This window comes from Anopheles gambiae, chromosome 2 (assembly GCF_943734735.2).
Source record: "Anopheles gambiae chromosome 2, idAnoGambNW_F1_1, whole genome shotgun sequence".
Classification (NCBI taxonomy): domain Eukaryota; kingdom Metazoa; phylum Arthropoda; class Insecta; order Diptera; family Culicidae; genus Anopheles; species Anopheles gambiae.
In genome coordinates this window covers 83,468,899-83,485,169 of record NC_064601.1, presented here as the reverse complement: position 1 = coordinate 83,485,169, position 16,271 = coordinate 83,468,899, and the positions used below count along the sequence as shown (strand labels likewise).

Below are 16,271 nucleotides of genomic sequence, written 5' to 3'. Positions count from 1 at the left end.
TTTGACGTTCTGGTTTGCTAACATTAACCAATAGTTACGGTAACTGTTCTTCATCTAGTGTGATACATCTAGTGTGATGTTAGATTAGAAACGCTATTCAGTTTTCTTCTTTTTCTTTGGCTGATATATAAAGACGAATGAAGGAGATATGCTCAAAGACTCTATAAATCAAACAACCAACCAACCATCTTTATTTATTTATTTATTTATTTATTTATTTAACAAAGTTATCAAGCCATGCTGGCCTCCATAACTTAATACTAGATTCCCTACTAATATAAACACTGAACTCATGAGGAAATAAATAAAAGCTGAATGAATTGATAAAAATAATAAGAATTTAACTCGTCAGTAAAGGCTTCGCAAAGTTTGTGTTAGTACATTTACGCTTACGCTAGGATCGACAATGCTGTTAACAGAGCTATACGAGTTAATCCTTTTCAAAAGTGGATGATTAGAACCAAATACCGTAGACCTAAAATCAGTACTAAATAAGGGAGGTTGCCTTAGATTCCTACTAGGTACCTGCAAATTAATTTGTTCTAGAATTATCGGGGCGTCAATGTAACCGCTGATAAGCTTACTTTGGCTGGTCACTCAAATATGAGTACAAGGTTGAGCAGGGTTGGTCGGTCCATGGCTACTTTCTGTCATCACAAGCTTTCATCAACAATATGGGAAAGGAATATATCCTATAGAGTACAGGTATTTCCCGATATACGCAATTAATGCGTACCAGAGGAAATAGCGTATCGCAAATTTTAGCGTAAGTCGAATTTCGAGGTTTTCAGTCAAATTATAGCTAGTTTTCGTACAATTTTGCTTGTTGTGGTAGGTTTTAGCCACTAAATTAGTTGTTTGATCTGATTTCAACTGAAGATTGCAATGTTATACATTTTGAAGTGGGTTTTAAAATTCGACCAAAAGGGAATTTAATTTAACCTTTGACATTCGATGTGTCAAATTAGTACAATTTGCTCAAAGAACTGTCAAACTTATAAAATAGCGTACAGTATATTCTCGAGTTACGCGGTTTGTGCGTTCCCGAGGAATCCGCGTAACTCTGGAACAGACTGTATAGCTACATCGCGTATGGCGTATTTATCTATTTATTTATTAGTTACACTCAATGAGGAACAAAGATCCCAGAGAATGGTCTTTGTTCTAATATAATGTTAGGTTAGACATCACGTATCAATCACATATATGTGTTCACGGTTAGAGCCCATGTTTTAAGCGATATTTAAAAGATTGAAAAGTATTTTAAAAATCGAACAAATGAACGAATATCGGGGAATACCTGTACATATATTTTAAGTAATGAATGCGTTCCTTCGTTTTAATCATTTCCAGCGTAAATTATGTTTTGTTTTATTTTTTTATTTCAATTACAAAAAAATAGACATTGAATCTCTGATTTCTGGGTTTTTTTTTACAGAGACTTTGATAACCGAGTGCATGCATGATAACCGAGTGCAATTATGCATAAACAACATAGTCACTTAGAAACGCTATTCAGATCTGGTATGTATAGAACTCCGCGCAGATATACTATAACATGTTGTAAAACCTATCTATCAAACAAATACTAATTTTTCGAATTGTTGAACATATTACAAAACAACTTATTGTATTGTTTTTGAAAAGATATTTTTTATGATAATTTTACAGTTTAATATACTGATGGACACAGCCATCTATCCCAAGTACAAACAAGCATTGTTTTCAATTTGCAATTGTAAGTTCGTTGCATACGTCCTATTCACCCATTTACCTCAGCACACTTTTTACGATGGAGTGCAAGCGTACAAGTGGAAAGATCCATCCACTATTAATTACAGTATCAAACATTGTGCGGCCGTTGTGTCTGGCAATCCGATTTCAATACATGATTTCATACCAATTTTAACACCATTCATTTAAAATGAAAATTATGTATGCCATTGAATTGAAAATGAATACAATGCATGTATTTTGCCACAATTAAACCACGCTCTGGATCGCGGGGGATTATTTTTTTCGTTTCGTCTGTTTGTAATCAATGCAATATGGTTGTATTCAGCAACATACAAAAAAACAAACGGTTCGTAAAGGAATAAATCATACTTGCTTCAACGAAGCGAGACGTAAAAAACGAGAAATCGCGCTTGATTCCTGTACGTCCCGAGTGCAAAACATTACAGATGCACAGTGTGCACAGTAGCAGATGCATTGCATTCAAAACTGAACAAACCCAAGCAGCGGGGTAAGATCGTGTGCGACTATATGTTTCCGTTTGCATCAGTGTAGACTGCAAACAGCATTTGAAGCATTTGTACGACAAAGCCCCCCGCGTACACTTTGCATCGAGTGCGCTCGTACACTAGTAGCACTCGCAAGCAGCTTATGATGCGGTACACCATCTCCTTCCATTTCACATTCGGCTCATGTTACCGACAAACTTTGCCAGCCAGCTCAGTCGACTGGGACGGCCCGGGCTGTAGAAGTAAATGAAAACCACCGGAACCGTCCGTACCAAACATACGGACACATTCGACTCCTTTCGGAGCGGAGAGGCGGTAACGATGGGACCAGAAAAAAACAAGCTTAAAACCCTTTCATACTCAGACACTCTACCAAACTGTCAACCTACTTTCCGGTTTCAGATGCTTGTGGTGGGATCAGTTTTTCCCTTAACCCGACAAGATTTAGAGATCAATTATAACTGCTGCGCCCGGGCAGTCCAAGCTACATCGAGCTTGCACGACGATAGCAATGCTGCAACTACTGAGACGAACAAATAATTGGAAACAGACACGATAATGCTATGAAGCATCGAGCGAGCACATCCTCGTTGGTAGAAGTTTTGCATTCATTTTCCATTGGCAAATGAAAACGGGGGAAGATGGCAGCGCGCTACCGGCTACGGTGGTGTGTCTCAACAACGCCGGCTGTCAATTCACAGGACAATGGATTTCTTCAAGTTCTGCCTCCCAAGTGCTACCTGTTTGGCTCCCGTTTGTCATGCGTCCATGCACGCAAGAGCATGCAGGACGAATGCAATTTGTTTATTACTTAACACCACCAGCACTGCCCCGGGAGCGTGTAGGGAGCCGCGCACACGGTGTTCAGGCTTTGCCGCTTAATTCGCTTTTGCGTTTACGGTGCACGAATCCTTTGCTAGCTGCTCACCCGTACCAGTAATCTGGTTAATTGAAATATTTCCATTCCTTCGACTCCATTGTTGCGTGAAGAGTTTGTTTTTATTTTCTTTTTCCGGCAAAGGAAACCTTTCCCATCCTCTCGGTAGTGCATGTTATTGTGCTGTTGTGCTACAGCACTCAAACCAGATTAAGCGATGATGGAAAAGACGAACAAGCGATGAGATTGCAATGTTTTTAAATTAAATGTGAAGAAGAAAAAAGAAATAGTTTTCTTATCCCCATACACCACTCTCTCGATGCATCACATCCTGCCCTCTATCTCTCTCTGCTCTGTCTTATGTTTTCGTATGATAGACAAGTTTTGTGCATGTCAAATTCGCACCTTAGTCTCGCCTCCCTGCTTGCTCATCTTAATGGAAAAGGTGTTGACCAGTGCCTTGCTGTCCGATGAAGGATAATGGAATTTGCTACCCAGACTAGCACATCATCAAACTCCCAGCCCTGCCCCCCTGGTTCACCTTCCTTCCCTGTGTATCATTAAAATTTTAAGCTCCAATTCATGACAATCAATTAAGCGTAATTGATCTCGTTTGCTGCGAAGGAGATTGCTGCTCTGTTTACTGAAACGCAAGACACCGAGCGACCGAATGTAGGAAGTGCATCGAAGCTTAGTTGGCTCAATGTGCTACCATCAGTATGATGGGACCACACCGTCGCTTTGTTGAAGTTGCCAACTTGAAACGGAACAGGGCAGGAGGATTAAATATAATCAATTTGTTCACGGCGGTGTGATTTCCAAACGCTGTCCACCGTGTGCGCCTGGGAGGTCCCGCATCGAATCAAACTAATGGTAGCATTTGTTGCATTCGTGTTTGAGACCGTCGCCGGATTTCGCTCAACAAATGGCAAGTGTCTGCCGCCGGCAACTGCTACCGTATCAATACCGTGCGTATTGATCTTCTGTTGAAAATTTCACAAATTGCATCCTCACGTTCCTTTGTAGTATGTAAGAGGGTGAGCTTTCGTCGTCTTATTGTCCTTTGTTTTTGAAGAAAATAATTGAATTCCGTATGGGTGTAAAAGTTTTGCAGAATTTGCAGACATTTTATACTTGTTTTGGCAAGTTGAACTTTTGTTTTTAGTGATTGCTTGGCTGATATTGCTGAGTAAAAAAAGCTGGTTTTCATGAGTTAAGTATAATAAGTATTAAGTACTGAGTTTTATACAACAAGTCACTCGAAAAAGGTGTGGCAGCTAATTTTATATGGGTTTTAAGGTGGAAGGAATTAACAATCTGAGAAGACAGTCATCATTTCTACAAAAATCTCTTTTCCAGCATCTGAAATTCAAAATACTGGAACTATCCACGATACTAGCCAGCCTTTTTTATATGGAGTTTGACAGTTGGCGGCTCAAATCATGTCAAAACTCCATACAAAATCACACACAAAACTAGCTTGCGATTTTTAGCCTAGACTATTTCACCCTCAAAACTAGAATTAGATTCGAGTACCTGCTCAAAACAAATTTCAAAACAAGGGTGTGTTTTCATTTATTCCAAAGTGCATCAAAGAGATCAGGTGGAGGAATCTAGAATCAAAGTGTAGGTTGACCAGGTGGCCTCATAGCTTGTTTTGTATAACCAAATTTGAACGTCACTTATTGATAAGACGGGTGAACTCAAACAGGTTTTTTGGTGGCTTTACGAATACACACAACACTCTTAAAACCTTCATTCAGAAGCAGAAGCGATAAAAATAATCACCTTCTAAATAAATACACCTTCGGATAATCCCACCTAAATCTTATATTATATCCACTTTAATAGCTGCTCGAAAGCTGCTATAAAATGCTGACAAATAAAGATCTGAAATTTCAACTAACGATCTGAAAAGGAAAAAGGGCCCACTGTTTGAATTTCAAAGCTATTTTTACGTTATGTAAAATTCTACTTCTTATAAATAATTATTCACATCTATGACACAATCGATCGGAAACTTTGTTGATATGAATTGTAAACTGAATCTTGTAAACACAATTTACCGTACTTATCATACTTTCTATTGTTATAGAGATAAGTTCATTTGCAATCACAACATCGAACGAAACGTCCACTAAATTAAAGGACTCGTTTATACGTCTAATGATGTTCGAAATTCGAGAAATATTACTCTTACGATAAAAGTTCATGCAATCTCATGAAAGAATAGCCGAATATGCAATTCAATAACGTAATGTTCAACCAGATTCTTTTCTTATTCTGCTTCTTCTACTTGACTGGACGTCCTACGAACGACATGTCGACCTATACGGGCTTTCGAGACATATACAGAAACTACGGGAGAACGGTCAATTCTAGGCTTGAACCCACGACGGATCTGTTGTTAACTTATGTGTTGTCAGAACCGTCCAGATCATTCAATGAGATTAAAGATCATTAAACAAGTTGATGAAAAAAGTACCTTAGCCTAAAGTTGGTAACGTCGAAACGTTACGTATTTCATAATTGAAGAATGCTTTCCGGGTTACGTTTCGCAAAAAACAAGGACTAAACCAAGGGACTAAACCAAACGTAGGACTGACTATCCTGCTATGGTAATTAATAAGTTACTGAAAGCCAAGCTCACTTCACTAAGTGGGTACAGGCAGGCCTTGACCTTGAGCGGTTGTTGTGCCAAAGAAGAAGAAGTATTACAGCAACACTCCACTTATTCAAAAGCGTAAAAACTAATGCAACAACGTCCTCAATTAAAAAGAAATGCATAATTATAACCCTGTTCAATAAATTCTTCTGAACATTACTGCTAAATGAAAATGAAAAAAATACTTTTAGCAGAACAATCCCTATTCTTCATGAGCTCATAGCACGAAGAGTACCAGCAACGCAGATGTAGCTTTTACTGGCACCCCGCAAAATTCTCCATTACACACAGAACGTATTGAATGCATTAGTGTTGAGCACACATTCTCATTTTAATTAACAATATAGAAAATGTATGATGCATCAGCACTATCCTCAAGCGCACCGCACTCTGCACCGGAAGCCCAACAAAAAAACAGCAATCCCTTGTACAAGGATTATCCAGAAAGTCACAGTGTGTGCTTCGTTTTCTCACTTTCGAGTGTGAATATCCATTCCTGCCGACAACAGAACCGAGCAGTAAGTAGTATTCTCTCCCATACCGATCGTACTATGTTAAAACGATTACGCGCCAACGATGTACAACTATTTCATTTATCCTAATGGAACTCCACTCGTACGTGGTGTCGGTTTAAAAGGCACATAAGCTTGTACGAGAAAGTCAACCAGTATACACATACACACGCAAAAAAAAGCCACACATTCACTCCACATTTTCCTCGGAACACTGTTACGGATCTGTTAGTCGGATAGTATGTATACATGCAAGGGCAACTAATTAAAACTTTTGCCTGAATTTTGCTGCGCCGAGAGCAAAAGACAAAATAAAACACAACCGGCAACAAACGGCAACTTTTGAGGTTTGTTAAATTCAATGTACGTTTCGCATCGCATCGCTGCTCTGCGCAATATGCGACAAAACATGGTTTGACACACAGGCAAGTTGCTTATAATCCCTCCAGCAATAACGGTGGTAACTTGCCTTGCCCTTGCTTGCACTTACCTTCGATTTGTGGTTGGTTCGCGATCGACCCACACCGTCAATTGACTGCTGATTATCGTCCCCTCGATGGTGGCAACCCGGATCAACATCCTCATTGGGTGCCACTTCCGTGAGCCCCACCGTGCGAAGAAGCACTAAAAATCTCACCACTTGTCGCCATCCTTCGGTGCGTTCCGGCATCGTAAGCAGTCCCATGGCAGCGAACCGTTGAAACTCCGCCACGAGTGATCGAACGCGCTGCGCCACCACGTGGAAGGGAAAATCTGGGCCCGATTTTCCCGCCCATTCACCGAAGTACATCTCGGAGCTGAGCCACCGCAGTCCATTCAGAAGCTTTCCCAGCGGTGTGTCGTTGCTGTTATTGCAGTTACTGGTGCTCGAAGCAGTGAAGTCATTTTTTCTTCCTCTTTGCGCTGTATATGGGTACCGCAACGGAGAAACATGCCAGCGAATACATGAAAATGGGAGAAAAATGCATGTTAAACATTGTAGAAAGAAGATAAAAAAAATATACACACACACAGTGCACTCGAGCAGTGATGGTACTGCTCTCGTGCTAAAACACACCCGTCGCGTGTATCGCTTTAGATTTCGTAATCGTTTCGATTGAGTACGAGAAGCAGGAGAAATCCCGTGCATGCCAACAGACATGCAGGCAGGCATGTATGCATGCATGCTCACGGGAAGTAACGAACAAACTGTGGATTTTACCTTCATGGACGGAAACCAAATGAAGGACTTTTCAGTAGTAGCTGAATGTGAATGTAGTTTTGTGGCCGTGAACCGGATGTGCTTTAAAAAGTGTGAGGTTTTTTTGGCTTCTCGCTTTTCTTCATGGCTCATGCAAAATGGTTCCCCGGTTAGCAGAAGCGGAAAAATGTTTCCCCAAGCATACTGCATTTGCATTGGAAGCGAGTGCGTGACGTTTTCGATTCGTTTTTACGGAATGTTCTTATAGCGCACGATCGGTCAATTATCCAGCAGTTCGTGGCTAAACAAACAAACAAACAGCTTTTCTAGTGGGTATAAAGGTTGAGAGTTAAATGGCGGAAAGCTTTCCATGAAAAGATGCATGCAGGTGAAGCATTTAGCAGTGTTTTTATTTTCATTTCGGTGGGAAAAGTTTTTCAGGATTATGCATTTAAACTACTGGTATTAATTTGATGTTCTTCTTGAACACAGTACGTTATATTTAATAAGTCAAACATTTAATATTTATACAACAGTTAACAAGCTAATTAAATAGTAAGCAAACTAATGCATTGAGATTAGCATATCATTTGCCATTATTTCCTTATTTTACGCAATAATTTTCGCAGTATTTATAATCTTTCTTGACATTTGTTATTTTTATTAAACAGAAAATTTCGATCTGGTTTGGCACCTCATCTCTATAGCTTAATTATACAAAAGATCTGTTCATTTAGAATCTGGTATCTTAGTACAGAAGCTAGAACATAAAAAAAATGATTTTGACATAAAATGAAAGGTATTTTATTGACGTTTTATTGGAAAAATATTAAAATAAAATAAAATGTTGATGTACAGATTTTTTATTTATTGTTAAAACTCAACTCATAGTGACATGTGCAATCTTTATTTCTAATATCTTAAATTAATACTATCAAGTCAAGTCGATAGAGGACGCGGTTCGTAATGATCACAGACTGCATTGAATTTACGACACATAACAAGAAGCCCACAAAGTAGTGCCAGCGAGTCGCACCGGTGGTCGAGTATCCCAGCTACAAACAGTCGCTGTGTGTTGCAGTTGCGTTGTTTGAGCGTCTCTAAGCCCAGTAACGCACAGCGACAGTCATCGCTCGGAGTTTCCAGGATCGCAGGGCAAAGCGGGTTGATTTGCGTTGAATAGACTCCAATCGGAGTAGGGGACGTGCTACCGAAGGCTACCATACCACAGACGCGTACTCCACTGCCGATCGTACCAACGAACAGTACAACATCTGACACAAGATAGTCAGAATGCTTAAGCAGACCTAACAGCTGGTTCCCCTTGGTTACGAAGAGGTCTATGGAAGCTCAACTTTTTATCATGGAACATTCCAAGATCCCTGACACAGTATGGAGTTGGTTAGTGCGTTATCGTATCGAAGGGGTTCTCACCTTCTCGTGACGGTGATCACCGCGCACTTCTCGACACACAGTTCCAGGCCATTTATGAAGCACCATGATTGGAACGTGCACAACATGACCTGGATATGCATCCGATCTCCTTGTGTGCGAATCGGTAGATATATTTTGGCAACATCCGCATGCATCAAGTGGCTGTCCGGAGAAAGCTCCGGGTCGCGTCGTTCAAATAAAGAGCGAAGAGAAGCGGGCCACAGTTACTTCCTTGCGGCACCCCGGAGGAGACGATGATACGGTGCGAGGTGTGTGGTCCCATTTTCACGAAGTAAAATCGGTCGGCGAGGTAGGATTGCATCAACAGTGTAACAGTTTTTCCGGTAGCACGAGAATCTGCAGCTTGGCCAGTAGCAAGGCCAAGTGTGGAACACTATCGAAGACTGCCTTTATGTCCGTGTACACGGCATCAATGGTTCTGTGGCAGAGGCTAGCAAATTCTACGAGGTTCGTGGTAGTCGAGCGAATGGTACGAACCCATGTTTTGATGGACTGAGGTAATTTGCACCTGCAGCAAGCAGTGGCTCGTATACCAATAACTCAAAAACCGTTGCGCATACGCAGAGCGATGTAATACCGCGATAGTTATTTGCATTTGATTTGTTGCCCTTTTGTGGATGAGAACCAGCCACGAAGTTTTCTAGCAAGTTGGACAGACGCCCAGGCGTATGAACTCGCGAAATATAGCGACCAGAACGGGGGCGATAGAGTCAGCGCAACGTTCTAGAATAGATGGCGAGATCCCGTCGGGCCCAGGAGCGAACGAAGGTTTAAAGCCTGTCTATTGCCTTGAAGACTAATAGTTCATCAACAGACTGAAGATTCAGGATCATAACATCTGCTGGTATGTTCGCTAGCACTTCCAAAATATGTCACCGATCCTTGGCCGGAAGGAGGCGGCAAAGCGTATGGCAAAAATATCACACATGTTGGACAGTGAGTTTCCTTTCTGACCATTACAGGATATATGGCTGAGAAAACTGGAAGTTTGGCGCTTAGAGTCGACGACATGCCTTCGACATGCCCGCGGGTCCCTGCCGTATTTATATTTATAGAGGCACTATTCTTTAGAATTCTTAGTTTATTTATTGTATTTAGTTTATTGTTTCATTGATAATAAAAGCCAGTGTTTTGTGCCATTTCCTACCAATGATTTGTCATTACTTCAATTTGCTGGCAAATTTCTCAGTAAAATATAATTTATATTTGTTCGAGACGTTTGAATCATGATTTGATAATATGACATTTTTGTAAAAACTGTACTGTACTGTACAGTAAAAAACTGTAAAAGCTGTTGCTAGATTGTATTGTAGATAGCTGGAATACCTTCAAATGAAAAAAATGAAAAACTATGAAAAGTTCCATATAGTATATCTGGTGACTCTATTAAAAATAAAACTAAGTGACCGAATTCCATCAGAACAGGTCTGTGAGTTTGACATGGAAAGTAACACAGAATGATGATAAAAATGAGCCGAATCAAATTTTCTCCTTTATTCACAGTTTTCGCTGATATATGAAGAACAAGAATTAAAAAAAAAAACTTCAATTGTGTAGCACTGCATTACTGCTTCACGATTTTGTCCATGTATGATAGGGAAGTTGTTTAACATTGTATCTCCATGTATGCGTACCCGTGCTAACTTTCACTTGTTTTCTGGGAGTGCTGCATTAACGCAAAAATGTAACCACCGGATAGCGGCTTGCACAGATCAAACATGCGAGACAAATCTCAATTAATTAGGAAACTGGGTATCTGCTCTACCAGCACAGCTAGCACTGCTTGGCATCAAACTTCCAGGACCTGGCCGGGGTTACCTGGCGCTTAGCGTCAGTTCAAAGTGAACAGCCAGCAAAGACGCGACCCAGCGGATATATTGGCAGGGTTTTCATAATGAAACGAACTATTTTCTCCCGGGGAGGAATTGCAAATTTGACAGCACAACCAACAGGGAAACGGGAAACGGGAAACAGGGAACCCGCCACAGAAGCCAAGGTGACAACTACAAACGCAACGTCAACAGATATCCGAAGGCCCCCATATTCCAACGGCTTGGAGCACTGACTACACTGAACTCCGAACAACCTGCCGCAGCCGGAATTCAAAACATCGACATCGGTAGTCGTTGAAAGAGACGGCGTGCGGGTTACGCAGTACATGTTTCCAAACACGACACCCTGTGGGCATGTACTGCCATAATCGTCCGACTAGCTGTCAACTCTGGCCCCGACAGTTCGCACCCCCAAGGCGTGCAACGGAATGCAGCACCAACCGTAGCTAGCTTTCGATGCCGCAACAACCAATGCGTAAAACCCGACTCCTTCCGCTTCACAGACTCGGGCCGGTGTTTACATGCAGAAAACCCATCGGTACACTGATTCTGCTGGTGAGCGTTGTGGCCATTAGATACACACTCACTCATCCACACACACACACACACACACACACACACACACACACACACACACACACACACACACACACACACACACACACACACACACACACACACACACACACACACACACACACACACACACACACACACACATACATTAGCGTACAGTACAGTGAGGACTCCCCGAGGGGGTTTGGGATCGGTATCGAATGCACCCCTACTGCCTAGCGGTACAAATAATGCATTCACGCATCATCGCTATGATGCATCCAATTTGATGAATACTACTAGGGCAGCACCATAAAGGAGAACTATCTCCGGTGCTGTGGGCTCGTACGTTTTGCACGGGATTTGCCCATCGCTGCTGGTGTGGATTTTAATGAGCTTACCTGCAGCTGGTGCTGTTTGTACTTTTGACGTTAGATCGATGCCGAAAACCGATGAAGCCGAAGAATTAACGCTTGTGTGACACAGCAGCGGTGGAGATTTTGCTTGTTAAGGGTAAGGCCGTTAATGAAAGCGTTGCAAATTGAGTTGTGAGATTCCTGCCAGCTGTCAACCTGGCGGGTGAATACTACCCAAATCGGTTAATTAATGTGTGATCAACCGGGCCACTTCCATTCTCCATAATCACTATTGTCTTCTATTCTAGTATAGGATTATAACCAAAATTAATGTCTCCATGCTATAGTATATGCTACAAATGAACCGTTTGGGTGTAAAATTCCTTAGACCCATCATTACTCTAGTCTTTTGTGCTGAAAGATCATTACTATCCTGTGTTCATTATGGTTATCGTTCGGTTAGTGTTTGTTTGCTGCATCACTAAAACCAATGAATGTAGTCCCATGCCCAAATGTTTGCTTTGAAAGCATACCCAGTTTCAGTATTACGATTTGTTTACGGTTAAGCAACACCATGTAGTATGTTCAGAGATTTCAATTTCATTCCAGGCAATAATGAACTCGAGTAAATATTCACCTTGAGCAGGGAAATGGAAATAATCTTCTCCATCGCACAACGATGCTATCAAAGCCCCTTTTTGAAATGATGCAAGCAAAACTATACTATTTCACTTCGCACCTGTGTGAGTAAATGTGAGTATTTTTATTAACATTAAATTTATTTACCAAACAATTTCTAACTCAAATGTCGTTCCTGACTTGATGTGGCCAAACGTACAAAACCATTTCCTCTAAGATTCCCCTACGGTAACAGCAATGCAGGTTGGTACACGTTTGACTGCTTTTCATGAATAAGTAAATGATTTCGTTCGCTCGTTTGCGTTTTACTTGCGCCCTAAAACCTTTGTGGGAAGTATTAAATTTCTGAACGAACGATTTTGATGCAACCTTGCATCAAACGGTACGGTATGATGAAATGTATTCAAGGTGATTGATGTTTCGTACCAATCCGTACCAAGCCGCCTTTTAAACGAGGTAGGAATGGGTGGAAGATTAACGATAATAACATCGCTTCTCTCTGGTGTTGAATTATTCTGTTATATGTTATATATGTTATATGAATATTAAGTAAAGTTAAATTTTTTCTTGTTTATCTAATTGATTTTTTATATATTTTTTTAAATCTCTTAAAGTAAAGCAAAATTCAAAATGTCTTGCCTCGTTCTTCATTATTATATATTATTTAAGCGTATTTTTAGCGTCATTGTTTTAAATATGCTTTATTTATCATCAGTTTATGTTACTATGTTTGCATAAAAATGATCACATATTTCAAGAGACCCTGATTGTTTGGAACCTTTGAACATTACACAAAAAGGGAAATAAAATCACCAAAAACTTCTAAACGTACTTTGAAGCTTTCCTTATCTGCAACGCGATAGCAAATATGTTTGAAATACTAAGCCACTTAAACTCTTTCCTTTCTTTCCTTCTAGCTGTCTACCAACAACGGATGTCTACCAACAACACTCAGCGAAAATCGTTCGTGTACGTAAGCCAAAGCCTCCGTTTGTTTTCAATTTTGATTCCTAACACACTTTATCCCTCCTGCTCTCTGCGTGCTCACTATTTCAGGGAGACCATACTTCACGGATAAATTATATCCCGAGCTGGTGTGGTTGATTTAAAACCTCACAAAGTAGGAAATCTAATCCAATCGCCTCGCAGCATCTCGACAGCGTAACTCCAGCACCTCCAGCACAAGGGCGGAGGGCGAATCTCCTTTGTCAATGAACGTCTATTTTGGCCCCGTTTTGTTCTTGGCTCATTTTAAGGCACGTTGCATCCAATCATGCCGCTTCACAAGACAACATCATGCCGAGTTATCCACTCGGTTTTTTTTTGAGTCGTGTAGTTGTAAGATGATGATGATGATGATGTGCAGTGTGTGTGTGTATGTGTTGTGGTAACAGAGCTAAGCTGAGCTACGTGAGCTTACCCGGTTGGATTGTTTGCTGTACGAATTAGCAGCACCTGCCGAAGCAAAAGACGCTCATGCTCTCCACCTCGCAAGAAGAAACATAACCCCATGTCTTAAACTTTGTCCATTTTCACACCCCGAGAAAGGGAAGGCACGGGTTTCGTTGCACCGGTGCAGTCCGAACACAACCTTGCCAACTCGTTGCACTGGTTGTACGAGACGATAAGCCAGACCAGGGACTGGCTGGAGGTGTACGAAGAATATTTTCCAGCTTTCAGAAGGCTCAAGAGTATGCTCCTCGTTCGTTTACATCTTGGCTCGTGCTTTCTGCTTTCTTCCGGGTAAAAAGCATTTATTCGTAAATCTCAAAATAAAGTTAACATAATCCCGCAGTTTGATGCAGTGCGGTGCAGTTCGGCATGGTGTTTGTGTGTGTTGGAGGGGGTGGGGGGAGAGAATAGACTGGATACGCAGGGGAGTTGGAAGAGAGCATCAGGGAATTGGAGCTGAGATGGAAAAATATTGAATATTATTGCAGTAAGCTTTCTGCGTAGCTGAAATAGTAGGGAGCCAAAGGAGATTTCCCTAGCCAATTTCAATTTGATTTACGATTGATGTTTGTTATGTATTTTCGTTCTTTTTACCCCATTTGTGTACTGCTGTGTTAGGTAGGGTTGAGAAATAACTTAACGAGATGTAAACTATTTTTATTTTCTGAAAAATGTTAATGACGTCTCTGCTACATTATTTGCTTTAATTTCACATTTGGTGCTGTTCTAACTATTCATAAGTTTTGCAGATTATTTACGTTACTTCACACACGATGAATATTATTATATTATAGATTATTCGATGTTTAAATAAATCACATTTGAAGTAATAAATCACTTGGATATGATTTGGGCTATTCGTTCCTTCATGAGCTATAAAGCTCTCTGTTTTTTTTTTTTATTTAATGTGAAATCATCATCTACCTTCTTCCACAAATCCCCACAATCAGTGCGTCTATTATTGTTGCTGTTTCTGAGGCTGTGCCATGATGCATCTGACCTACCGAGAAGGAGCAGCAGTAGCAGAAATATTTAAATTAATGATCCGCATCAAGAACGAGCTTTTCACCCAACGTATGTGCACATGGTGTACAGATAGGAGAATAGTTTTTCCATCCTATCGCAAACAACCGGCAAAAAACAACAACAACAAAACACCATTGCGTACGGGGTTTTGTTTATTGCCTGCAAACCGTACATGCAAACATCTATACGGAAGCGAGATGGTTGATATGTTTACCATAAATTTGCTTCTGTTGCAGCAATATTGGAAAGCATGTGTGGTTGGTGAGTGTGTGTATGTCGAGGTGCTCGTACCCGCAGCAAGGTTCGTTATAGTAAAATACAGTTGATAGATTCGTTACGGTCCGACATGATGTTCTTGCTCCCCGACCCTTTTCTGATGTGAAACAGTAGCTAATAGAATGCATCACAATGTCTTGCATTAAAATTGATCGTATTTTATACTGCTCAACAACGTCCACAACAACAGGAAGGTAAAGTGCGAACGTATGGGAACCATTTTCAATCACCACATCTCGGCCGCATTTTCGAAACATGCGTTACGCATCTTCCTGCACACCGTTTGGTTATAATTATCGGGTACGTTGGTTATGTTGCGCGTCAGTATGGGCTCCATTTTTTATTATTTTTGTTTCGTTCTTCCTACAACTTTACGATCGAATGTTGTTACAACGTGTGTCGACATGTGCGATCGTGCCCTTATTGTGTGGGACCGGGTCTACGAGTGCAATGTTTTGGAAAAAGCTTTATAAATCAACACACAAACACACACACAGACACAGAATGGCCATACAATGCCCATACAATGCCTGATTTAAATGCAGCGCTTTGCAAATGTATCTATATTATGGAACAATGGTGCAAACTGCATCCAGCGTACGCCTGCCTGTTCAATTGGGAGGCGCTTCACATTAATTAAATTAATTGAAGTTACATTACAAGGGACCCCCTAGTGGGCTGGTGCGCTGCGAAGATCTAAATCGAATTTAACAGCCCAGGAGGAATTGTTTCCAACCATGAATTATGGTCGTAGGAGCATTGTACGCGTACGGGTGCTTTATTAACGAACTCATATTTTGTTTGTTTACGTACCGCCATTTAACGACCGTGATAGTGAAGGGTTGATTATAACCATGAGTTTATAGTTCTGCAACATAAGGGTCAATGATACCGTTTTAAACAGAAACATAGTGTATTTTCTCTTTTGAGAACTGAGGTGAAACAATCCTTCTACGGTCTTACCACGCGTTACTCGATAAATGCGTTCCATCGTAACTTGAATCGTAAATTGAATAACACATTTTTCAGCCATAGTTTAGTTGATAAACAGTTTTTTGACAAAATTCACTCTACCACATATATGATTCGTGTTTTGTAACAAATCATTTTAAAAATTAGGATAATTCTGACCTTTTCGCGATTTAAAACTTTAAGCAAAAATGTATATATTTTTGCATTTGACAACTATTGGAGAATTTTTTA

At 40.7% G+C, this 16,271-nt stretch overlaps 1 protein-coding gene across 2 annotated transcripts in view; it reads right to left on the bottom strand.

The window, feature by feature from the left end:
- The window catches only part of LOC5667116 (uncharacterized), a 79,513-nt gene that overhangs the window by 25,994 nt on the left and 37,248 nt on the right, over positions 1-16,271 (bottom strand). For both annotated transcript variants that reach the window (XM_061644034.1, XM_061644035.1), the window contains exon 2: positions 6,788-7,200. In XM_061644034.1, the coding sequence (XP_061500018.1) occupies positions 6,788-7,200 (413 nt within the window). The remainder of the gene's footprint in view (positions 1-6,787; positions 7,201-16,271) is intronic.